We start from the raw sequence: 24,703 nt of genomic DNA, 5'->3' as shown, positions 1-24,703 counted from the left end.
CAGGTGTCTGGGGATTTGCTGGCAGCCTCACAAGCATGTGGGGTTAAAGGGAGAGGGGTCTTGGAAGCGGCAGCGTGGGTGCGGGAGGGGGTAGAACGCAGTAGAGTGGGAGGGCATGGTAGGCTGTTGGTAACACTCGACCAGGAAAAAGCGTTGATAGAGTGCAGTGGGGTGTCCTATGGAGCATTTTGGAGCGCTATGGGTTTCCGAAGGGCTGGATAGAGCAATTACAGCTACTTTATCGGCATGCGGGGTGTTTCCCCCTGGTTAACGGGTGGAGAGGGCAGGGGTTTGAGGTAGGGGCAGGGGTCCGACAGGGGTGCCCACTCAGCCCGCTGTTGTATGCATACGCCATCGACCCTTTTATAAGACGGCTGGAGAAGGGGGGGGCGGAGGGGCTGGAAGGGGTGGAGGTGGGGGACAATAACCAGTTAAGGGTCGTGGCGTATGCAGATGACGTTACAGTGTGGGTAGCGGACCAGAGGGAGGGAGGTAGATTGCAGAACCTGATCCAGGAATACTCGCAGGCAACAGCGTCGCAGGTCAATTTTCAAAAGTCCAATAGCCTGTGGGTTGGGGATCAGGGGCTGCAATTTGAGTTGGGAGGTAGGTTTCCTACAGCTGTGGAACGTATACGGGTCTTGGGAATATATTTCGAGAAGGGGGATTATAGGCTCTACAACTGGGATAGGTGTCTCCAAGAAGTGAAGGGGAGGGTGGATAGATGGAAGGGGTGGAAAATGACCATGGGGGAGCGGGTACAGCTCATCAAGGCACACTTAGTTCCTTTGTTTCTGTTCGTCAGTTACATCTGCTTGCTGCCGGAGAGCCAGTACGCGGCCTTGTATGGGGTGTTCTTCCGGCTGCTCTGGGGCAACAGGACGAATCCGGTAAAACGGAATGTTACCTATCTGCCTAGGAGGGAGGGGGGGGTGGGCATGATAAACCCAGTCCTGTTTTTCAGCGCTTTGTTCCTGCAGTTCAATCTGGGGAGGGCGGTAGGGCGGGAGCCACCGGGGTGGGCTAGGAGTGTCCTGCAGTGGTGGCCGAGATATTGGGACCTATGGCGGGAGGGGGGGAGGGTAGTGGCACTGCGAAGGGGGGCCCCGGGGGGGGTGAGTTATTGCAAGACCCTAGTGAAATTGGTGAGGGTGTGGGGGCTGACGGTGGGGGAGGTGAAGGCAGGACAACGGGGGGTCTGGATGGACAGAGTACGGGCGCAGGTGTTCTCAGCTCCTCTGGCGCTGAGGGACGCGCCGGCCCCACGGATGCAGCAGGGGTTACGGTTGATTGCTTCGAACCGCATCCCGGTGAAGTATAAAGACCTGGCGTGGCTGTCCTTTCACGGTAGACTGTACGTCCGAGGAAATTTGAAATATCGCAATGTGCGGGATAGAGGGTGCCCACGGGAGGAATGTGCTGGAACTGAAGAGACGATGGAGCATTTCCTGGTGAGGTGCCCATTTACAGTCCAGGTCTCTGACCGGGTTTCCTCGTTGCTGCAGATCCCCAGTTTCCGCAACTACAGCTATGCGGACTGGGTGTACGGCCCAGAGGGTGGAGGGGGACGCGGGGATCCGGTAACACGCTTTCTGATTTCGGTGATATTGCGGTACTGCCTCTGGATGGCGCGCTGCAGGGTGTCCCTGTACCAGGAGGTCCGGCCGGCGGAGGTAGTCAGCTGGGATGTGGTAAGGGCGGTGCAGGAAGCGGCAAAGTGGGAAAGGGTGGAAAAAGGGGTGGGGGTGGCTTCGAGGTGGTGGAGACACGTGAGGCTTAAGCCACCATGAGGGGACATGCTTCCCAGGGGATTGTGTGCCAGTTGTCTGAAGGGGTTGTGGGGGGTCGGGGGGGGGGGGGTTGATCCATTGTATTATTGAGGAGGGGGTGTACATAGATAGGCAGACCATGTCTAGCTAGGAGCCTGGGGTTTGATTTGCATGTCCGGTTTTTTTTTTTCTTGGGTTTTTCTAATACACAGTTTCCACTGTAGTATTGAGGAGGGGAGGGTGTGTACATAGATAGGAGGACTGTGTATAGCTAGGGGCTTGTTTTTGATTTGTATGTTATTTGTTTTTAGTTTTTTCCAATAAAAAGAGTTTTCCAGTCTGCTCAATAAGGTAAACTCACATGTGCCATTTTTTGTGTATACACCTTGATTTGTACCTGTCTTTTTCAGGGCACAGACCTTATAAGTCTGCCCAGCACTATCCCTGCCTCCCAACCAACAGCCCCGCCTCCCACCACCGGCTCTGGCACAGACTGTATAAGTCTGCCCAGCACTATCCCCACCTCCCAACCACCAATCCTGCCTCCCACCACCGGCTAAGCTTCTGGGGATCCCTTCCTTCTGAGCAGGATTCCTTTATGTTTATTATCCCACGCACGTTTGAATTCCGTTACCGTTTTCCTCTCCACCACCTCCCGCGGTAGGGCATTCCAAGCATCCACCACTCTCTCCGTGAAAAAATACTTCCTGACACCTGGCAAGATCCCAAAAGAGTAAAACAGATTTTATGCTGCTTATCCTAGAAATAAGCAGTGGATTTTACCAAGTCTATCTTAATAATGGCTTATGAATTTTTCTTTTAGTAAATTATGCAAACCCTTTTTTTAAACTCTGCTAAGCTAACTGCTTTTATCACATTGGCAATAAATTCCAGAGTTTAATTACACGTTGAGTGAAGAAATATTTTCTCCGATATATTTTAAATTTACTATTTAGTAGTTTCATTGCGTACCTCATAGTATTTTTGGAAAGAGTAAACAAACAATTCACGTCTACCCATGTAAATATGTGTGTGCACATGTGCTTTTTATAAAATGCGTGCATACGTTGTATCTCTGCCTCGGCTCAATCCAAACTATGCCCTCAGTAACATCCATGCACAGGTAGCCACTATCTTTTGGTGAACCTGCTTTTTATATGTATGACAGCAGCCTGGCAAAATTTTAAAATACAACGAAAACAGGGAGGAAAAGAACCAAGTTTTATTTTTTGTTACATTTGTACTCCGTGCTTTCCCACTCATGGCAGGCTCAATGCAGCTTACATGGGGCAATGGAGGGTTAAGTGACTTGCCCAGAGTCACAAGGAGCTGCCTGTGCCTGAAGTGGGAATTCAACTCAGTTCCTCAGGACCAAAGTCCACCACCCTAACCACTAGGCCACTCCTCCACTGTTGCTACTATTTGAGATTCTACATGGAATGTTGCTATTCCACTAGCAACTGAAACCACTGAAACTCTCCTAAATATTAGAATCTTTGGTAAATTCAACTAGATACTACACCAGTCCAAAGAAAAAAGAACTAATCATGTGTGCAGCGTGCACCTGTAGGAATCGTTGTATTTTTTCAAAAAATTGTTCTTTTAATAATAACAACATAAATCCCAACTTCTAAAGATATATTCAATTGCATGAATGTATTAACTGCAGATACATAAATACATGCCAAACTTAGTATGGGAACCCTCAGAAGACACCACTTACGGCACACTCATAAATGTTTTGTTGCCTGGTGGCATAGCGTCTCCTCATCGGGCAATCCCTTAGTAAGCTATTTAATAGTGCTATTGCAAACACACATACTTCTAAACGTGCTCAAAGCTACAAGTGCTAACCGCTACAAGTGCTATAAATAAAAAATTATTGGAAGGACTTATCTTAAGTTCCTCTCCATCATGTCTTATGCTGTTGGAGTCCACTTAGGCTTTCCCTAGATCACGCCCGACACCGCGGGTTTCATCGCTTTCGTCAGGGACTTGGGTTAAAACTTGCCCATCTGCTATTCACAACAGTCTGTACTTCCGGACATCGGTAATTCACCCGGACGCGGTTAGCACTTGTAGCTTTGAGCACGTTTAGAAGTATGTGTGTTTGCAATAGCACTATTAAATAGCTTACTAAGGGATTGCCCGATGAGGAGACGCTATGCCACCAGGCAACAAAACATTTATGAGTGTGCCGTAAGTGGTGTCTTCTGAGGGTTCCCATACTAAGTTTGGCATGTATTTATGTATCTGCAGTTAATACATTCATGCAATTGAATATATCTTTAGAAGTTGGGATTTATGTTGTTATTATTAAAAGAACAATTTTTTGAAAAAATACAACGATTCCTACAGGTGCACGCTGCACACATGATTAGTTCTTTTTTCTTTGGACTGGTGTAGTAGCTATTCCACTAGCAACATTCCATGTAGAAGTCGGCCCTTGTGGATCACCAATGTGGCCGCGCAGGCTTCTGCTTCTGTGAGTCTGACGTCCTGCACATACGTGCAGGACGTCAGACTCACAGAAACAGAAGCCTGCGCAGCCTTCTACATGGAATGTTGCTAGTGGAATAGCAACATTCCATGTAGAATCTCCAATAGTATCTATTTTATTTTTGTTACATTTGTACCCCGCGCTTTCCCACTCATGGCAGGCTCAATGCGGCTTACATGGGGCAATGGAGGGTTAAGTGACTTGCCCAGAGTCACAAGGAGCTGCCTGTGCCTGAAGTGGGAATCAAACTCAGTTCCTCAGGACCAAAGTCCACCACCCTAACCACTAGGCCACTCCTCCACTCCAAGAGATCAGTCCAAACACCAGGATAAGATGCTCCAAACACAACTCTATTTGGACCCAACACGGTCCGTGTTTCGGCTGCAAGAGCCTTCCTCGGGGGTCTAAAATGACATATATTTGAAAACATGTTTATACAAGTTGTCTCAATAAGAACATACGAACATATAAATTTCCCAATTCATCAAAACAAATAAAATAAAATTTCAAAAATTATTTATTACATTATAACCCCTGAGGAAGGCGCTTTTAGCCAAAACATGGACCGTGTTGGGTCCAAATAGAGTTGTGTTTGGAGCATCTTATCCTGGTGTTTGGACTGATCTCTTGAACTTGGTTCTTTTCCACCCTGTTTTCGTTGTGTTTCACTTCTGTGGAGAGTGTGAACCCCTTGTTTTTTTGAAAATTTTAAAATAGCCATTTTGCACATGGAAAACATGTTTTACACAGAGAAAACACTAACTACCACTGGGAGACTGCAAGCTGCTTTTCAAAGAGAAATGGAGTTTCTCTTTGAGAATCCTGCAGCAGCCATTATCACAGATGGAAAAGTATACAGGGAAAATTGTTCTGCAGGCACAAAGCAGGTATGGAAAGGAATGTACATTCATTTCAAAATGATGCTCCTGTGCATGCTTCAGCCAGTCCGTCGTAAGCAGTAGAACCAGAGTACATGAATTGAGGTTGCAGGGTGATAGACTTAGGAGTAACTTCAGAAAATACTTTTTCATGGAGAGAGTGGCGAGTACAAAAACAATGACTGAATTCAAAGCAGCGTGTGATATACACAGAGAGTCCGCTAAATAGAAACAGCATGGAATCAAAGTATAACCTTAAAGACATTCACACTTTAAACCAGGGGTGTAGCTAGGTGGGGCCATGGGGTCATGGGCCCCCACAGATTTAGTCCTAGCCCCCTTCTACTTTCGACCCCCTCCGCCTCACCCTCCTCTGCCACTTTCATCCCCTCCCCGCTGCCGACGCCACCGTAAGTTACTTTTGCTGGCGGGGGTTCCCCAACCCCCACCAGCCGTAGTCTTTTCAGCACCGGTCTCTGGTGCGTTGTTCACTCACTGTGCACAGATCAGCGAAGTGAGCAAACGCGCCGGAGACCGGCGCTGAAGAAGACTAAAGCTGGTGGGCGTTGGGGATCCCTGCCAGCAAAGGTACCTTGGAGCGGCGGCTGGGGGGGTCAAAAGTGGCGGGGGAGGGACGGCGGCAGGGGGGGTGTCGAAAGAGGTGGGGGTCAGCGGCTGGGGGAGGCTGGCTAAAATGTGCCCCCCCCCCACCTTGGGCTCTGAACACCCCTCCCTCCGAGGTCTGGCTATGCCCCTGCTTTAAACAGGGCATAGAGGGGTGTAACCAGCATGGAGTGGCAGCATGGGCGTAGACTGGGGGGGGCGAGGGGGGGCAATGCCCCCCCAAACGCAGGGCCGGCAACAGGCAGCTCTCCCTTCGCCCCGCCCTCTCCCCGTTCCTTCTCCTCCCCCCCCGGCCCCCCCGTGAGCCGGCTCTCCTCCCTCCCTCCGTATCCGTCCCTCACCGACCTGATCTTCGAATCCTTTGCCTGCCCGCTAGGCGCTAGCGCTCTCTCCCCTGCTGGTTCGCGCTTTAAAAATGGCCGCCGAGACTTTCAGAGGCGGCCTTGCGAGAAGTCTCGGCGGCCATTTTGAAGCGTGAACCGGCAGTGGAGAGTCAGCGCTAGCGGGCCGGGCAGGTGAAAAATTCGAAGATCGTTGGTGAGGGACGGATCCGGAGGGAGGGAGGAGAACTGGCTCGCTGGGGGGGGGGGGGGGAGAAGGAACGGGGAGAGGGCGGAATGAAGGGAGGGGAGAGGAGGGTCACTGCTGGACTGGGTGGATGGAGGGCAGGGGAAAGGAGGGCCACTGGGTATGGGGGCAGGGGAGAGGAGGGTCACTGCTGGACTGGGTGGATGGATGGCAGGGGAAAGGAGGGCCACTGGGCATGGGGGCAGGGGAGAGGAGGGTCACTACTGGACTAAGTGGATGGAGGGCAGGGGAAAGGAGGGCCACTGGGTATGGGGGCAGGGGAGAGGAGGGTCACTGCTGGACTGGGTGGATGGAGGGCAGGGGAAAGGAGGGCCACTGGGCAGGGGAGAGGAGGGTCACTACTGGACTAAGTGGATGGAGGGCAGGGGAAAGGAGGGCCACTGGGTATGGGGGCAGGGGAGAGGAGGGTCACTGCTGGACTGAGTGGATGGAGGGCAGGGGAAAGGAGGGCCACTGGGCATGGGGGCAGGGGAGAGGAGGGTCACTACTGGACTGAGTGGATGGAGGGCAGGGGAAAGGAGGGCCACTGGGTATGGGGGCAGGGGAGAGGAGGGTCACTGCTGGACTGGGTGGATGGAGGGCAGGGGAAAGGAGGGCCACTGGGCAGGGGAGAGGAGGGTCACTACTGGACTAAGTGGATGGAGGGCAGGGGAAAGGAGGGCCACTGGGTATGGGGGCAGGGGAGAGGAGGGTCACTGCTGGACTGAGTGGATGGAGGGCAGGGGAAAGGAGGGCCACTGGGCATGGGGGCAGGGGAGAGGAGGGTCACTACTGGACTGAGTGGATGGAGGGCAGGGGAAAGGAGGGCCACTGGGTATGGGGGCAGGGGAGAGGAGGGTCACTGCTGGACTGGGTGGATGGAGGGCAGGGGAGAGGAGGGTCACTACTGGACTAAGTGGATGGAGGGCAGGGGAAAGGAGGGCCACTGGGTATGGGGGCAGGGGAGAGGAGGGTCACTGCTGGACTGAGTGGATGGAGGGCAGGGGAAAGGAGGGCCACTGGGCATGGGGGCAGGGGAGAGGAGGGTCACTACTGGACTGAGTGGATGGAGGGCAGGGGAAAGGAGGGCCACTGGGTATGGGGACAGGGGAGAGGAGGGTCACTGTTGGACTGGGTGGATGGAGGGCAGGGGAGAGAAAAGAAATGCTGGACATGGATGGAGGGGAGGAAAGAGTGAGGAAGGAGATGAGATGAGGGAAAAGGAAGAGAGGAGAAAAACTGCACATGGATGAAGAAAATAGGCAGAAGCTGAGGACCAGAAATGAAGAAGAAAGGAAGAAAGAAATAAATGGAAAGGAAGCCCTGGAAACGGAGTTAAGAGGACAGATAGCACCAGAATCGGATACTGCACCAGCATGATCAGAAAAACAGTCACCAGACAACAAAGGTAGAAAAAAAATCATTTTATTTTCATTATAGTGTTTGCAATATGTTCACTTTGAGAATCAGGTGCTCAGCATTAAAAGTTTATATTTACTTATTTATACCCCCCCCCCCCCCAGGCTCTCTCCCCGGCTATAGCCAGCTCTGCAATTTGGGGGGGGGGCACAGAGGGGGACTGGGGGGAGAGCCTGTTGTTAAACATTTGCCAGCACACCACTGCCTGTCGCCAAACCCGCTGCCTCTCTGATTCAGTGGCTATCCATTGGCAAACGAACACTGGTTATTCCCAAAAAAGCCAGCTCTTGCTCCCTTCCTTCCTCCATATTAGCATAATTTGCATATACATATATGCAAATAAATATGCTAATATGCCCCGCCCCTTCCTTTGCCCCCCCAAATGAAACAGTCAAACTACGCCTATGAGTGGCAGATACAACTCTGGCCACCCTGTTGGGCTGACTGGATGGGCCATACAAGTCTTTATCTGCCATCATTTACTATACTACTATGTTACTATGGTGCTCATTTTCAAAGCAGATAGGCGTCTCAAAATGTCCCACAAAAATGTCCATCTGCCCAAAATGTCCAAATTGCTATTTTGGAACGGAAGAATTTGGACATCCTATACTGCAGTGCGACCAAATAGCAAGAGGGCGTTATTGTAGGCATGTTTTGGGCCAGCCTAGGGAGGGCCCAAAATTAGGACATCCAACAGCAATAATAGAACGGGAAGAAACGTCCAAGTCTAAAAAAAAAAGAATGTTTTTATTTAGACCTGTTTCAATCACGTCCAGGGTACAAAAAGGTGCTCTGATTGAGCAGCTGACTACTGGAGGGATTAAGGTATGACCCTTTTATGAATCCCCCAGTGGTCATGGTCTCCCTCCCTAACCCCTGACAGTGACACCAGAAAGGGAAACTAGGCTCCCTGACAACATCAGGTATTATGGGCATTCTGAACACAACAGCAAGTAGGCCTGAAGGGTAGCCTAGTGGTCAGTGCAGTGGACTGTAAAGCAGGGGACCCTGGTTCAAATCCCACTTCAACACTCTTTGTTTATCCTTAAAATTTCAAGCCCTCCAGAACCAGATATACCTACTGTACCTAAATATTAAAGAAACCTGCAAGCCTGAGCGCTATCAAGGTGGTGTAACAGTCAGGTACAGTAGGTATTTCCATATCTCTGGAGGGCACACCATTTAAAATAACAGAGTTGCAGTGGAGGCTGTCCCTATGCTCTGCTGGAACATCTGTGTGGCCATTTTTGTACAAATGCTGCCAGACGTCCTTGTCCTTGGTATTTTGGCGTTGATAATTTGAACATTTTATTTTGGAAAATGGCTGTTCATTTTGGATGTTCTCATGTATTTTCGAAAATGGCTGTGAGATGGGCCTTGTTTTCCCCCGTTTATAATTTGAACGTTTCAGTTTGTAAAATGGTTGTTCAGGATGGACGTCTCCAGCATAAAGATGTCCTTCTCACATATTTTCGACCAGGAAACCCCAACATTTTTCCTGTTCGAAACTGGCGTGATATGAGATGGCTGTTTTTTTGGGCAGTTTGTGCTGGATGGTATTTTTGACACTTAAATGTCCTTTTGAAAATGCCCCTCTATGTTACCAAAAGTATCTCTCACATATTGGCACGGAGTATTTTTACGTATATGACTATTGTTCTGTGAAGCGCATTTAAAGAATAGATTCAGATAAATAATTTGTTTTGAAAGAAGAGGGGGAAAGCCTCAGCAATAAGCCCAACCCACCACCCAAGTAAACATTACAAGTAACACGGGAAGAGTAAAATCAACGGGCTGTCATATCTTCACGTGCTCCAAAGAAAACCCTTATATTTCAATTTGCATAATGTAAAAATGCTGACTTCACAGTACTGACTTAAAGTGGATCCCCAAACTAAGTGAAGAAAAAGTTTTGTAACTTAGTTCATTATTCAAATCAAACAGGCAATGTGTTAGTGGTCAATCCGTCACACCGAATTTGGCCGGAGTTTTGCGATAAGCTGCCTCAAGGCATGAAGAACCACTAATGTTGGGCACATTTAGCCTTGTTACAATGGGATCACCAGCCAGCAGATTTATGCCACTTTTCGGATGTTTTTCTCTTTTGAAAATGAGCCATATAGTAACATATGGAACTTTGTAAGTCTAAGTGCTTTAAAAATACACCTCTATGTAACCCCACCCCTCAGTACTGATCTTTTCCCCCATATGATGGGGGGCTATTTCCCCCCACAGCTAAAAACATTCAGTTTTCTGTGAGTTTTAATTCTACAGGAATGATTCTAAAGCAGCTGGATTAAAAAACAATGTAGGAATATCAAAATATGAAAAAAAGACAATCGTCATCTCACCTGGTCCTATACAAAATCCTGCAATAATTCCAATGACACAGGCAACAGTAACATAGTTCATCCAACGCACTCTCTCCTGAGAGAAAAGAGAATACAAGATAGATTTATTTATTTAAAATATTTATAGCCTGCCTATTAACTATGAATCACTCTGATTCATAAAATCTTATAACGTGAATCCCCTAACTACATGAACAACCTCATCGACCTCCCAGCCAGAAATAGACCACCTTAATTTACACCTCCCAAGACTTCCTATGCATCTAGTTTCTCCTTCTTGGGCAGCCAGCTTTGGAACGCTCTGCCAAGACCCATCCGGAAAATCAATGACCAGGAACCCACCTCTTTAAGAAAGCTTACCCGAATGACTGTAATTAAATTTTCAAACCAGCTACTTGATCCTGATTAAAATGACTGTTATCCCTTTGGACTATATCTTCCAACCTCCCTATCCTTCCTTACCATCCTTCCTACTCCTTAACCTTCCTATCTCTTTTCCTTTTGTTATCCCTTCTTTGCTTGCATTTACAGCTACACACATTTTCTCAAACCTTACAACTACTTGTTGACTACAATTTGTTATACTCTTCTCCAAACTCTGTAATTGTATTTACTATGTAAGCCGCATTGAGCCTGCAACTTGTGGGAAAGCACGGGATACAAATGTAATAAATAAAATAAAACTAGGCGGGTTACAAAAAACAAACATAATAATCCAATAAAAACATATACAAAGCATAATAATCATATAACTGTCATATCATCATAAAATACAGGAACATGAAATTAAAACCCTAAGTATGCCTGTGCAAATAACAATGCCTTGAGCTATTTCTTAAACATGTCAAATCTTTGCAGCTCACGTATTCTTAATGGTAATTCATTCCACTCATTGGGACCAGCCTACGATAATGCTGTCTTTTCTAGAGCAGAAGAGCGCATACATTTAAATGATGGAACAATCAAGCGCTGTGTGTTTTCAGAACGCAGTACTCGCGTTGGTTTATAATTCTGCAACACCTTCCTAAAGTATTCAGGAGCTGAATCATGCAAAGACTTAAAAACCAGTGATAACAATTTAAAACGAGTTCTATAGGCAATAGGCAACCAATGAAGAGCTTTCATCGCACCCATGACCGACTCATAACGTCCTAAACCAAAAATCATATATACTGCAGCATGCTGAACTACCTGCAGTGCATGGAGTCTAGCCCCTGGAATGCCCAAAAAGTGACTGTTACAATAATCTAGTTTTGTAAGCACTAAATTCTGAACCATAATCTGAAAATCATACTTTGGCAGAAACAGTTTCAGCTTAGGTATCAATGTCCAAGGCAGAACCATAATCACTACAGTGTGTGGGTCTTTCAAATACATATCTATGGATTTCCCACATTTGAAAAAAAAAATTCCCACTTTTTCAAACTAGTTATTTAAGGGACAGACGTACAAGGCATTTTCCCCATTGATATAAAATAGGCAAATCCCTTTGGTTCATGTGGCATTGAGTTTGATCTAATTTTGAATTGAAAGAACCATTCAAATTAAATTTAAGAATAAGATGGCTAAAACGTTACCATCAAGCTTTCTAGGGAAGAACTGAAAAGGACAAAGGGTGCTATGCATTGGGTTGTAAGATAATACCCCCTTAAGAATTCTGATGTGTTCCAGGGCAATTTTCTTCATTGCATCCGAATTAAGAACCTAGCCATAGGTTGTAGGGCTATACAGCCCCGATTTTATGTTTTCTTAATTTCTCATGTTGTTTATGGAACTAACTTAAAAATAATACGACATAAACATAGAGGCAATGAAGCACCTTCAACAAAGGTGCACCCCAAAGAAGGAATAGTAGGCAGAAGAAGCCTTATAGTAACCTGAGAGTGAGAGGTGCTCTGATCCTGGAAAAGGGGGATATAGTGGATGCTCCTGGGTTCTGAGACAAAGAGGGCCAGGTTCCACAAAAGTGATGCACCTGTGATCACATCTGAGTCCAGCATTCTGCTCCATACAGCACTCATGGGGGAAAAGAGATGGGTTCTCTTGACTCAAGGAAGCCCCAGCTGAAGGAAGGTATCTTTGTCTTTTTTTGTACTTTTGCCATTTGCTTTGGCACTTTTTGACCCTTAAAAGACTTGGCTTGGACTCAGTGCCGTAGAGAGGGCGGCTGACACCCGGGGTGGGTTGCTGCTGCGCACCCCCCCCCCCCCCCCGGGTGCAGCACGGCGCTCCCCCCTTGGCGCGCACCCTCCCCCCTCCAGAGCGCAACCTCCCCCCGGAGCGCATTCTTACTTGAATTAGGAAGCGAGGGGTGGGCGAGAGGGCCGATCCGCCCCCGAGTGCACGTCGCTGGGAGCTGCGTCGGCTCCGCTGTTTCCCCGCTCTCTCTGCCCCGGAACAGGAAGTAACCTGTTCCTGGGAAAACGGAGCAGGGAACCAGCGGAGCTGACACCTCCCCCAGCGGCGTGCACCCGGGGCGGACCGCCCCACCGCCCCTCCCCTTCCTACGTCACTGCTTGGACTGAATTCTTGGAAGTGAAGGGCTGGAGTGAGCAGATTCTGCTGCCAATGGCCAACTCAGTCCCGAAATGGAACTGTAAATTCCCAGAGAGTTAGACCTGCAATTTACAGTGTAATCTCCCTGAAGTTGTGCCCCTGGTCTGCAGAAAATGGCAACTGTAAGAGTCCCCAGCACAGTAGGGGTTACACAGGATTCAATATACAGCACCCAGATGTGCGTGCCCAAATTTCTGCATATGCCCAAGATGCATGTGCGTATTTATTGAGCAACAAGCCCTTAAATATCAATAACTGGGAGCTCACAACCAATTATTAAGTTAATTGGCACTCATTAAAATTTGCATATGCCTCTGGCTGTGCACTATTCTATAAGGTATGCTGCCGGATTCTACATAGCGCGCCAGGCGTTCCACGCCAAAATCTAAGCATATTCCATAACAGTGTGCATAACTTCATTGGCGTAACAAGCTAATCAGCATTGATAACAGCACACTTAACAAGCAATAATGAGAACTAATTGGCAATAATTAGAATTTACGCTTCTTTACGGTGACAACTATGCCAACTCTTAAAGTCTCACTGAGCAATGTGTAAGTTTGAAGACTTTTGAGAGTTCACATAGTTGTCACCATAAAGAAGCTTGACATAGTTTTTATTTTGTATTTTTTTTTTTTTAGAGAACTGTTAATAAGCATGCTGCCCCCTGACGAAGCTTTGGAGTGAAACGGGGTCCCCGTTGGGAAGTGCAGAGTATTACAAATTTGAGATAAGTGTGCTGTATGGATAATAGTGGCAAGACTACTTTATAATTTCTGTAAAAAAGTGTAATAGTAGTTTAATAAATGTAATTAGAGGTACATATAGATAGGCAGGGAAGAAGAGGTTTTTTGGACGATGATTGAAGATTGTCTGCAGGGTTCCATCTATATACTTATTGCAAACCGCAGACTTCTGAAGCCTTTTCCCTCTCCTATCAGAGTTTATGGCGTGCATTAGAACTGCATGACTTTGAATTTTTAATCTGGTTTTGGGGTGGATTTATTCCCTGATTGTTGTTGTAACTGCTTATAAGAACTGCCATACTAAGTCAGACCAAAGGTTCATCAATGGAGGAGGGTGAACAGTGGAGTGCCGCAGGGATGTGTACTGGGACCGGTGTTATTTAACATATTTATAAATGATATGGAAATCGGAACGACGAGTGAGGTGATCAAATTTGTAGATGATGCAAAACTATTCAAGGTTGTTAAAACACGTGCAGACTGTGAAATTTTGCAGGAAGACCTTAGGAAACTGGAAGACTGGGCATCCGAATGGCAGATGAAATTTAATGTAGACAAATGCAAAGTGATGCACATTGGAAAGAAGTATCCGAATCATAGTTATCTAATGCTCGGGTCCACTTTAGGAGTCAGCACTCAAGAAAAAGCCCTAGGTGTCATTGTAGACAATACGCTGAAATCATCTGCCCAGTATGCGGCAGCAGCCAAAAAAAGCAAACAGGATGCTAGGGATTATTAGGAAAGGGATGCAAAATAAGACCAACAATACTATAAGGCCTCTGTATTGCTCCATAGTGCGACCTAACCTTGAGTATTGTGTTCAATTCTAGTCGCCGTATCTCAAAAAAGATATAGTAGAATTAGAAAAGGTTCAAAGAAGAGCAACCAAAATGATAGAGGGGATGGAACTGATTCCGTATGAGGAAAGGCTAAAGAGGTTACGGCTCTTCAGCTGGAAAAGAGACAGCTGAATGGGAGGATATGATTGAGGTCTATAAAATCCTTAGTGCAGTGGAACGGGTGGAAGTGAAACGTTTTTTCTCTCATTCAAAAAGTACAAAGGCCAGGGGGGACACTCAATGAAATTACATGGAAACACTTTTAAAACAAATAGGAGGAAATATTTTTTCACTCAAAGAATAATTAAGCTCTGGAACTCATTGCCAGAGGATGTGGTAATAGTGGTTAGTGTATCTGGGTTTAAAAAAGGTTTGGACACGTTCCTGGAGGAAAAGTCCATAGTCTGCTATTGAGATGGATATCAGGGAAGCCACTGCTTGTCATGGGATTGGTAGCATGGAATGGTGTTACTAACTGTGTTTCTGCCGGGTACTTTTGACCTAAATTGGCCATGCTGGAAGTAAGATACTGGGCTAGCTGGACCATTGGTCCAGTATGGTTGTTCTTATGTTCTTATCATCCTGACACCATGTGCTATTCCATAAACGACACCCAATTTGCAACACCATTTATAGAACAGTACTCAGTGTAAATTTTTTTAGTGCCCAAATTTGGGCACCATTAACTGAATCTCATCCAAAATGACTTATTCAAAAATAGAGAGGTTGATATTTAAAAAGATTTAACCAGGCAGGTTAAACCACGCTGAGCTGGCCTTTCCCAGATATTCACCAGCACTTAACCGGATAATGCAACTGAATATCCCCCTCTGATTGCCAAAGCACTAACCAGCTAGGTTAGGGCAGTTTGGGGGCAGACTGTGGGTGGAGCCAATGATTAACCAGTCAGTGGTCATATTCAGTCCACTAACCGATTAGGTTAGAACAGCTTAAAGGCTGTCCTAACTATCCACAAAGCTAACCGGCCACTGATCTGAACATTGGCTGGTATGTGGTTAGCTTCTATGTTGCTGTACTAACCCAGATATTCAATTCCAGAGGCTGGATATGCCCCAGCAATGAATATCCTGGGTTAATTCATCTCATAGCTGTGAACTACTTCCAACCGCTTATCACTGCAGGCTGAATATTGAGCCGAGAGTGAATATTGCAATAGGAAATCTGAATACGGTCTTAGGTTTGTGTGCCACTGCCAGCTCCGGTAAAAATTACATCATTTTTGTACATCTGTGTTTTGTGCTATGACTGCTTTCAAAAAAACAAACAAAAAAACCTCCTCAGATCTCCATGTGAAGAAGGCTAAACAGCATACCTGTAATTCCAAAGCTACTGTAATTCCAGCACAGCATATGCCCATGATGACGAATCCGGAAATCAATAACGGTCGTCTTCCCAACTTCTCAATAGTAAAGCACTGCAAAAAGAAGTAGATTCTCAGCTTCAAAGTCTTTTGGCACTTTTTGGATGATCAAGGGTCATAGTTACTAACATATGCTCTTGCTAACACATGCTTTTTACCACTAACTCATGCTATTCTACCACATGTCCAATTTTATGCAATGGACCTAAGTCCGACCTAGTTACTAATAACTTGGGTGAAGGGGTAAAACAACACATGTTAATAGTGGCCCTAAGAGGCCTGTAAGGCATCCTGATGCCAAAGGTGAAGCATCTCTTCTATAATGGCATCTGTGTACCCAGAATTTGTTACAGAATACTAGTGTAACTGGTATTCTTAACACAAGACTACCTCTACTTCAGGAAGCAGGTGAAAGCTTGGCTCTTCAACCAAGCCTTTAATGGAAGAAGTAACTAACTTGTTAGTTTCACACACACACACACACACACACACACACACACACACACACATGGAGTGACTCGGGCTGCACCTACTGCAGCGGGACATGTTTATCCACTCCTCCACGTGCAACTTTCTTCAAATCAGTCACCTTACTTTCTAATTCTTCCTACTTTCTTACCCATCTATATGTTACAACTTTGCCTTACCCTTCACTACCAATTATAATGTTCTATTACGCATTGTGTTGACATTGCTAGTATACCATGCCATACTTTGTATTGTTTTCGAATATTTTTACTGCTGTAATTGCCTATTGCCCATGTTTGATCTATTCTTACTGTACAACGCCTTGAGTGAAGTCCTTCAAAAAGGCGGTAAATTTTATTTATTTATTTATTTATTTGTAGCATTTATACCCCGCTCTTTCCCGCTCGATAGCAGGTTCAGTGCAGCTTACAAAGTATGGTACATAGTATCACAGAGATAATACAGTTATTTAGAGTAGGTCAATAGGAAGAGATGTGGGGGGAAAGGATTTGAGTATGGGTAGTGCTAGTGGTATGGACTAGGTTCGAGAAATAAGTTGGGTCGTTTGGGTAGGCTTGTTTGAAGAGGTACGTTTTCAGCAGCTTTCGGAAGGGTAAGTGTTCATTGGTTGTTCGGATGTGTCGAGGTATGGCGTTCCAAAGTTGGCCGCCTATAACGGAGAAGTTGGATGCATAGTAGGTTTTGTATTTGAGGCCTTTGCAATTGGGAAGATGAAGATTGAGATATGTTCGGGAAGATCTGGACCCGTTTTGATCAAGTTGGTCATGTAGCTTGGAGATTCGCCATGGAGGATCTTGTGGATTATTGTGTGGGCTCAGTGTTACCCCCTAATTTATAAATGCACAAAAGTGCCTGTGTTTCTTTTATAAAATAAGTTTAAAATTGAATCCTTATTTGGATTTTTCATGTAGGTGGCCTGTTATAAAATCAAGCCGCAAAGCAGGTTAAACAGTACTAGATATTGATAAAAAGTTGTTTTTAAACTGTCCACTACGAATGGGCAGCCAAGAAAATTTTTGTTTGTGTCATTTCCGATATCATTTAGGGAAATGTTCATTTTGAGTCCTTTTACCAAACTGTCGGATAAAGGGCCCTGTGCTAGCGGCAGGGGCTGTTTTTCCCGCACGCCAGGGCCATTTTTTCTGCAGCCGGTAAAAGCCCCCCCCCCCCCCCCCAAAATGGCCACACGGTGGGGAGCCCATTGAAGTGGTGATAAAGGCTCCCACACTAACCCAGCGGTAACTGGGCCGCACACAGTGATGCCAGATTACCGCCAGGTTTTTGCCACACAAGCCATTTCCAGGGGTTTTCTTTTCCCCCCAGAAATGGCGCATACTCAGGGCAGAACTACTGCCAGAGGCCGTGTTGGGCTAGTGGTAGTCCCGGAAGAGCGAGTGGTAAGCCTGTGTTGGGCTTACCACCGCGGTACAAAAGGGCCCCTTTGTTTGGGTGCCCCACCCCCTTTGTGTCATCATGAGAGATGAAACAAAACAGAAATTTTCTGTTCCCCCCCCCCCCCCCCCCGTGATCTATGATCCAAGGTCACCTCTATGACCTACCAATCTGGTGGTCTAGCAGGATCTGTTGGGGCAGGAATGATACTGATCTGCTCCTGTCCCTGGCCAAGGCCACATCCAATATTGTAGCTGCAACCTTTCTCAATGGTCTCGCAGTACTGTTGGTATCACAAGACTATGGACAAAGGTTGCCACACAGGATGTGGCCATCACTCTTGCCCCATTGTACTCCACTAGACCACCAGGGAGGTAGCTCAAAGTGTGGGAGGGGAGAGGGCAGGGGGCTGTTGTTTGCAAACCTGTCATTGGCAAACATAACCCTCTCCATTTGCATTTGTCAAAAACAGGAAACAACAGAAGAAATGTCACTAACATTTCTGTTGTCATTAAAAACGACTGCCCATCCTTACTTTCCACCACGTATGCAAGTAAAGATATACCATAGTGCACATTTGGGATAGGCAGTCCTGGGAGTAGAGTTGGGGCACGGGCTCAAAACAGTATCTGTATATAAAGGAGGTGCAAGTGTGTTTGGGTCGGTTTTTTTTTATAGAACATTGTCAAAGTGAAAGTGTATGGATAATAAGTGCCTGCAGATTTTGCAAATACGTGAACAAAATAAAAATTGTCCATGGTGAAAACACTATTTAAATTGGTCCCTTTGTTTTCTGTGTACTGGCCTGAAGCAGAATACTTAAGTCTTTACTGGATCTGGATTTTAGATTTAAAGCTCATAGTGAAATAACTCGTTTGCTACTATTGAGTCTTATATACAACCTACTTTCTAAAAAAAGGATGCACAGTGGTTACATATCAAAGAAGAAAACTCTACAATAGAGAGAAATAACATCGTAAAAAAATCAACATTAAAAATTTTTTAAAACAGCAACCAACCAAGTTTAACTATTTATGGAAGAGATACGTCTTCAAACCTTCGTAAAGAGTAAGAGGCACAGGTGGGGCTCATTTTCAAAGCACATAGGTTACAATGCAACTTTGTAAGTCTAAGTGCTTTGAAAATACGGCATCTCTTAAATCTACTGGTAACTCATTCCAAAGTCTCACCCCAGAGAAAGGAAAGGATTTCTCAATAATGGTTTTAAAATGGATATTCTTCAAAGAGGAAAACCTTAATTAAGAATATATAAGAACATAAGAGTAGCCATATACTGGGTCAGCCAATGGTCCATCTAGCCCAGTATCCTGTTTTCCAAACAATGGCCAAGCCAGGTCACAAGTGCCTGGCACAAACCCAAATTGTGGCAACACTCCATTACTACAAATCCCAGGGCAAGCAGTTGCTTCCCATGTCTGTCTCAATAGCAGAGTATGGACTTTTCCTCCAGGAATTTGTCCAAACCTTCTTTAAACCCAGATACGCTAACCGCTGTTACCACATCCTCCGGCAAAAAGTTCCAGAGCTTACCTATTCGTTGAGTGAAAAATATTTCCACCTATTTGTTTTAAAAGTATTTCCATGTAATTTCCTCGAGTGTCCCCTAGTCTTTGTACTTTGGAATGCGTAAAAAATCGATTACTTCTACTTGGCTACACGACTCAGGATTTTGTAGACCTCAATCATATCTCCTCTTATCTGTCTCTTTTCCAAACTGAAGAGCTGTAAGCTCTTACGGAAGGAGTTCCATCCCCTTTATCATTTTGATCGCTCTTCTTTGAAAAAAACCCAAAGGCTGCTGCACACAATTATACCTGCTCAGGTCTATTCTTGTGTGTGTATATGCGGGTAATCTGCACATTTTATAACATAAACACATCAAAGCTGATTCGATCTGCTCTCCACACATTCTGCCCCTGAGAAAGCTGACATATTAGGAGAGCAATCATGTAAGGGTTTAAGTGTCAAGAATGTGTGTAAATAACCTGAATGCAAATCTACGCATATTAATGCCAATATTTCAGCGACAGGCTGTTCTGTACAATGATGTCTAAATGCAATGATGCGTAGCTTGCAGGTGAGCGTTCACATGGGTGCAGTTTGGGCAGAGCATGGATAGAACATACATTTACGCACGTAGATTACAGAATCCTATAATCTACACACAGGTCTGGCTGGTATATTTATTTATTTAGATTTTGCTCACACCTTTTTCAGTGGTAGCTCAAGGTGAGTTACATTCAGGTACACTAGATATTTCTCTGTCTCAGGAGGGCTCACAATCTAAGCTTGTACCTGAGGCAATGGAGGGTTAAATGACTTGCCCAAGATCACAAGAAGCAGCAGTGGGATTTGAACCGGCCACCTCTGGATTGCAAGGCCGGTGCTCTAATCACTAGGCCACTCCTCCACTTTGGGTTCACTTTTCTTCAAGTAGGCAAGTTATAGGCGCCTAAATGTAGATGCCTCCTCCAGAAGGGTAATTTTATAAAAGGAGATGCATACATACCCATTTTAATGTTATTTTAGTCATTTATGCACAGACATGGCCATATACAAGCACATAAAGGACCGAATACTAAATAAAATAATAAAATAAAATAATTCACTAAAATACCGACCGAAACAAAAGTACGTAGTATGAAATGAAGATGCGTGTTTTGCTAATTAGGTTTAGGTGAAATTTGGATGGATTGTGGGCGGAGCACACAAGTACACACATATATTATAAAATACCAAATTTATGTGAATAGTTGGCAAATATTAACATAAGAATATGAACATAAGAATAGCCATACTGGCTCAGACCAATAGTCCATCTAGCCCAGTACCCTGCTTCCAGTAATGGCCAATCCAGGTCACACATACCTGACAGAATCCCAATTAGTAGCACCTTTCCATGCTACCAAATCCAGGGCAAGCAGTAGCTTCTCCCATGTCCATCTCAATAACAGACTATGGGCTTTTTATCCAGGAACATGTCCAAGCCTTTTTTAAACCCAGATACACTAACCACAAGGAAGTATTTTTTCACTCAAAGATTAGTTAAGCTCTGGAACTCTTTGCTGGACTAATGATATTCAAAACTTCATTATTCAACTTATCTGGTTTCTGCAAGCTTTTAGAAGTATCAGCATTACCCATTGATGTAAATGACTTTAGACTCCTGCTGCAGGCTTATCAGCCGAAACACAGCTCATGTCGAGTCTGAAGATGAATTAGAATCCAATTGAGCTGAATAGAAGTCTTTTTGTACCACTGGATGTTTGTTCCATGGATTATATCCACTGTTTCCAGTGCAACATAAAAGTAGGTGCTACATTTTCCAAGCATCTACTTTTATGCATGCATACCTTTGGGACTATTGTATAAACGCCATAATATTACCCTGTAAATTTGTACATGAAGCAATAGAGGATGAAATGACTTGCCCAAGGCATAAGGTCATACAGAAGTATCAATGGAAGCAGGATTTGAAATGCTGACTTCCCTGTTCAGAGATCATTGATTCAATAACTAGGCTATTCCTCCATTCCATTTCAACAGAAACATTAAGTCACCAGCTTTTAGCCACTCAAACTAGTCTCACTAAGGTAAGTGATAGAAAAAATACATTAATTACCTTTCCAGAAGAGAGGGACTGTCCCCATGGCAAGTGGCGTCGCGGAGGGCAGCTGACACCCGGGGCGGGTTGCCGCTGCGCACACCCCCCTGGTGGCAGCGCGATGCACCCTCCCCCCCTCCGGAGCGCAACACCCCCTCCCGAGAACATAACCTGGAAGGCGGGTGAGGGGCAGGCGGTGAGAGCCAATTCCGCCGAGTGCACGCCGCTGGGGTGGTGTCGGCGCCTCGCTGGTTCTCTGCTCTCTCTGCCCTGGAACAGGAAGTAACCTGTCCGGGGCAGAGGAGCAAGGAACCAGCGATGGCACGACACCCCCCAGACGGCGTGCACCCGGGGCGGATCGCCCCACCGCCCCCCTTCCTACGCCACTGCCCCATGGCCCCCTCCCTTTCCCCTCACCCTCCCCTACCCCTAGTGGAACTCTGTTCAGCAAGGGCTATAGCAACACTTCCCCTACAGCAACAGTCACGACTCTGACCCAAAGAGTACCACAGCATTTTTTGAGAGACTGTTCCCAGAATCTAGCTTTCTATATGTTGTTACAGCCACACCAGCCTGGTTATTTTGAAGTTTTATATCAGCTGGTGACCTATTGCCCCTGACGCAGCCATTTTTATACTGGCGAAACATAGCCATGTCTGGCATTTTATGTTGAATACCTGGGAGCTTTTAATCTACTAATAAAGACATTTTTTTTTTTTTACAAGGTCTGCCTCATTGTTTTATCTTCCATATTGGAACTGGCGTACCGACTGCCTTGTTGTTTTCTGCCTACACTCAGAGTAGGCCGACCTCAGTATGAAAAGCCCAGAACCTTGTGTGGCCTGTCAGCCAGGAATGTGAGGGTTCACTTTGCCTTTGGTAGTCGGCGTCAGGTGTAATAAAGGACAGGAGGGCATCACAGCCCAGAGTGTGGGACAGGATCCTCGCGTCAAGAGACCTTACTATATCCAGCAATCCAAAACACCGGTGCTTCATTGGAGAGCAGACTACGAGGCGCCCAGTGGTGAGACCTTTATGCCAGGATTTGACCATATTTTATGTTACCCTGTCTTTACTCTGTTTACTCTGACCCAAGAAACCCAACAAAATTTGCTCAGCTCTATCCTTCATCTGGTTATTGTCTGTCTTTCCCCATCCCCCGAGAGAAAACATTTGTGCCTTAAACTTATTTTTCTTTTCCAGCACCATCACCTCCCCCATACCACCATGGCCATACCTACTCCTGCCATAGAGGGATGGTGTCTCTTAGTGCCCAACTAGTGGCAGGGTTCTTGTCCAGTGGTCCTAGCTCAGCACTAGGGAAGCCTGGCTGACCAACCCTGCCTGTGCAGATACATGGATTAAACCAAGGGTGGGCAACCTCACTCCTCGAGGGCCTTGACCCAGTCGAGTTTTCAGGATTTCCCCAAAGAATATGCATGAGATCTATTTCTATGCAATGGAGGCAGTGCATGTAAATAAATCACATGCATACTCATTGGGGGAATCCTGAAAACCTGACTGAGTTGCGGACCTTGAGGACCGAGGATGCCCACCCCTGGATTAAACTAATAAGCCTAGGTTTCTCAGTTCTACTTCTGAGCTAAATATTACTAATCTTAATTCCACTTGGGACAGAGACTCTCTCACTGTGGCAGCAAAAGATCTGCACCTAGTTGCTTTCATTGAGGTATAAACTACACCCAGCTTGATCTATAAAAACTTGGATATATGCAAATAGAAAAACAATGCAGATAAATGTTCAGAGTAAGAAGAGTCTGAGTACTTGTTAAAGCCTGAGAAATATATAGTAAATCGTTGCCAGTGGCTGATGCATAAAAAGAGACAGTTCTAAGAACATGGTTAATAGATATTCTCATTTAGCTTGAAGAGTAGTGTTCTTCAAGTTGAAGAGTCCCTGTTGTAACCCTAGTTGAAAATGTTTTTACATCTTCCATAGAGTTAAAATAAAAACCTGCTTGATAATTCACCTCTCTTCATTATCTCGCCTATAGATCTATGCTCTGGCAAACCGGTTTCTCATTATTGTATATTTTGTGCAGCTAATTTTCAACCACAGTCAACTTTTAACTATTTTCTGAGAAGATTCAAATCGAGATCTTATGGAAATCAGAAGATAATTTTGAAAGACAATAAACTGAATACTGCTGACATCTGACCTTTACAGCATCTGAAGGTTTACCGTTTTTCTTTTTAATTGCAGTGTCTCCCAGTAAACTATGCCAAGAGAATTTTGTATACAGAAGATATTATACTGATCTTTTTTTTTTCTCCCCTTCTTATCACCTCCAAAACACACCCATATTTATTTTCCTCAATCACTCAAAAATTTGAGATTATAACGGGTAAGGTAATGTGCCATTAACCCTGAATATATAACACCAAATTCCATAATAAAGGATTCAATAAGTGTAGGAGGGTGGGAGTAAATAGAGATTTAAAAAAAAAAAAAAAAAAGCACCAGTTTAGCACTAACTTTTCTTCCCCCACTGGAAAATGAGAGAGAGAGAGAAAGAAAAAGCTTTGAGCAAAAGCAGCAAAAAAATATTGACAGCAGAACAAATGCTTGTAATTTTATAACCAATCTCCTGGTGACCATTGGGTGCCATTCCTGCCTCCACTCAGGACCAATCAGACTGACAGAGCTATGAGTCTGCCTGAGCGAATGTGAGCCGCCTGCTGTAAAAATCTTCCCTTCTCCACCATTTCAAACAGCCTTATTGCTTCTAGCAAGGATGTAGCTAAAGCTATGGCCACTTACCCAACCGATCAGAGAGACAGAGAGAGAGTGGAGAAAGACAAAAGAAAGAAGATAGAGGGGTTGGTCCAGTAAGCGAAAGAGAAAATGCAAGTTCTCACGTCTGCAGTCTGTTATGTTTATTAAAGAAAGGTCGTGCTGTGAAATTTTGCTCCTGGGATCCAGTGGCTCACATTAGTCTCTCTAATTGTCAAAAATCTAATTTAGTGTTATATAGTTCAGGCCAGCCCTGGGTTAAAAATATGGAAGCCACGTTGGGTTATAAATCTATGCTCCACTGTGGTAACTCTCCAGCTAAGTGAGTCTGTTAGAGCAGTTAAAGTAGGGGGTCTGGGATAGCATTGGGGGGGGGGGGGGGAGAAAGGCAGGAAGCAGGGGACTGGAGAGAACCTGCTGATTAAAGTGCAGTCTTTATTACTCTTTATGGGAGGGAAAGCATCATATTTTTCTCTATAATAAAGATACATTTTCTATTCCTTTATGGGACATTTTTGCTGTTGGAAAAAAAAAAAGCTTAATTGCAGGTTCTAAATCAGAAAGCATAATAACCGCTGACTCCAACGAGACCAGAGTGATCAGCAGTGCCCATGCCTTTTAGCACAACCTGCTCTATTGGAGATCTTTGCCGGCCCCAGCTGAACATCAGCACAGAACCTGGCTCCCGGGCACTCACCCTGAGGGCTGAGATTCATAAGTGGATCATGACCACCTTATGAAGATCTGTTAGGAAACTCAAAGTTGGTCAAACTTCGGTTTAAGACAGGCAGCATATGAATACAATATAA

The 24,703-nt window shown here is 45.3% G+C and overlaps 1 protein-coding gene across 3 annotated transcripts in view; it reads right to left on the bottom strand.

Moving 5' to 3' along the window:
- Positions 1–24,703, bottom strand: part of LOC115470009 (solute carrier family 2, facilitated glucose transporter member 5-like) — a 186,797-nt gene that overhangs the window by 72,376 nt on the left and 89,718 nt on the right. For all 3 annotated transcript variants that reach the window (XM_030202851.1, XM_030202852.1, XM_030202850.1), the window contains 2 exons: positions 15,586–15,687; positions 10,112–10,187 (listed from right to left, as the gene is read on the bottom strand). In XM_030202851.1, coding sequence (XP_030058711.1) covers positions 10,112–10,187; positions 15,586–15,687 — 178 coding nt within the window. The remainder of the gene's footprint in view (positions 1–10,111; positions 10,188–15,585; positions 15,688–24,703) is intronic.

The sequence above is a fragment of the Microcaecilia unicolor genome, chromosome 5, assembly GCF_901765095.1.
Source record: "Microcaecilia unicolor chromosome 5, aMicUni1.1, whole genome shotgun sequence".
Classification (NCBI taxonomy): domain Eukaryota; kingdom Metazoa; phylum Chordata; class Amphibia; order Gymnophiona; family Siphonopidae; genus Microcaecilia; species Microcaecilia unicolor.
The sequence above is the reverse complement of the archived record's forward strand: the minus strand, read 5'-3'. Positions and strand labels throughout refer to the sequence as shown.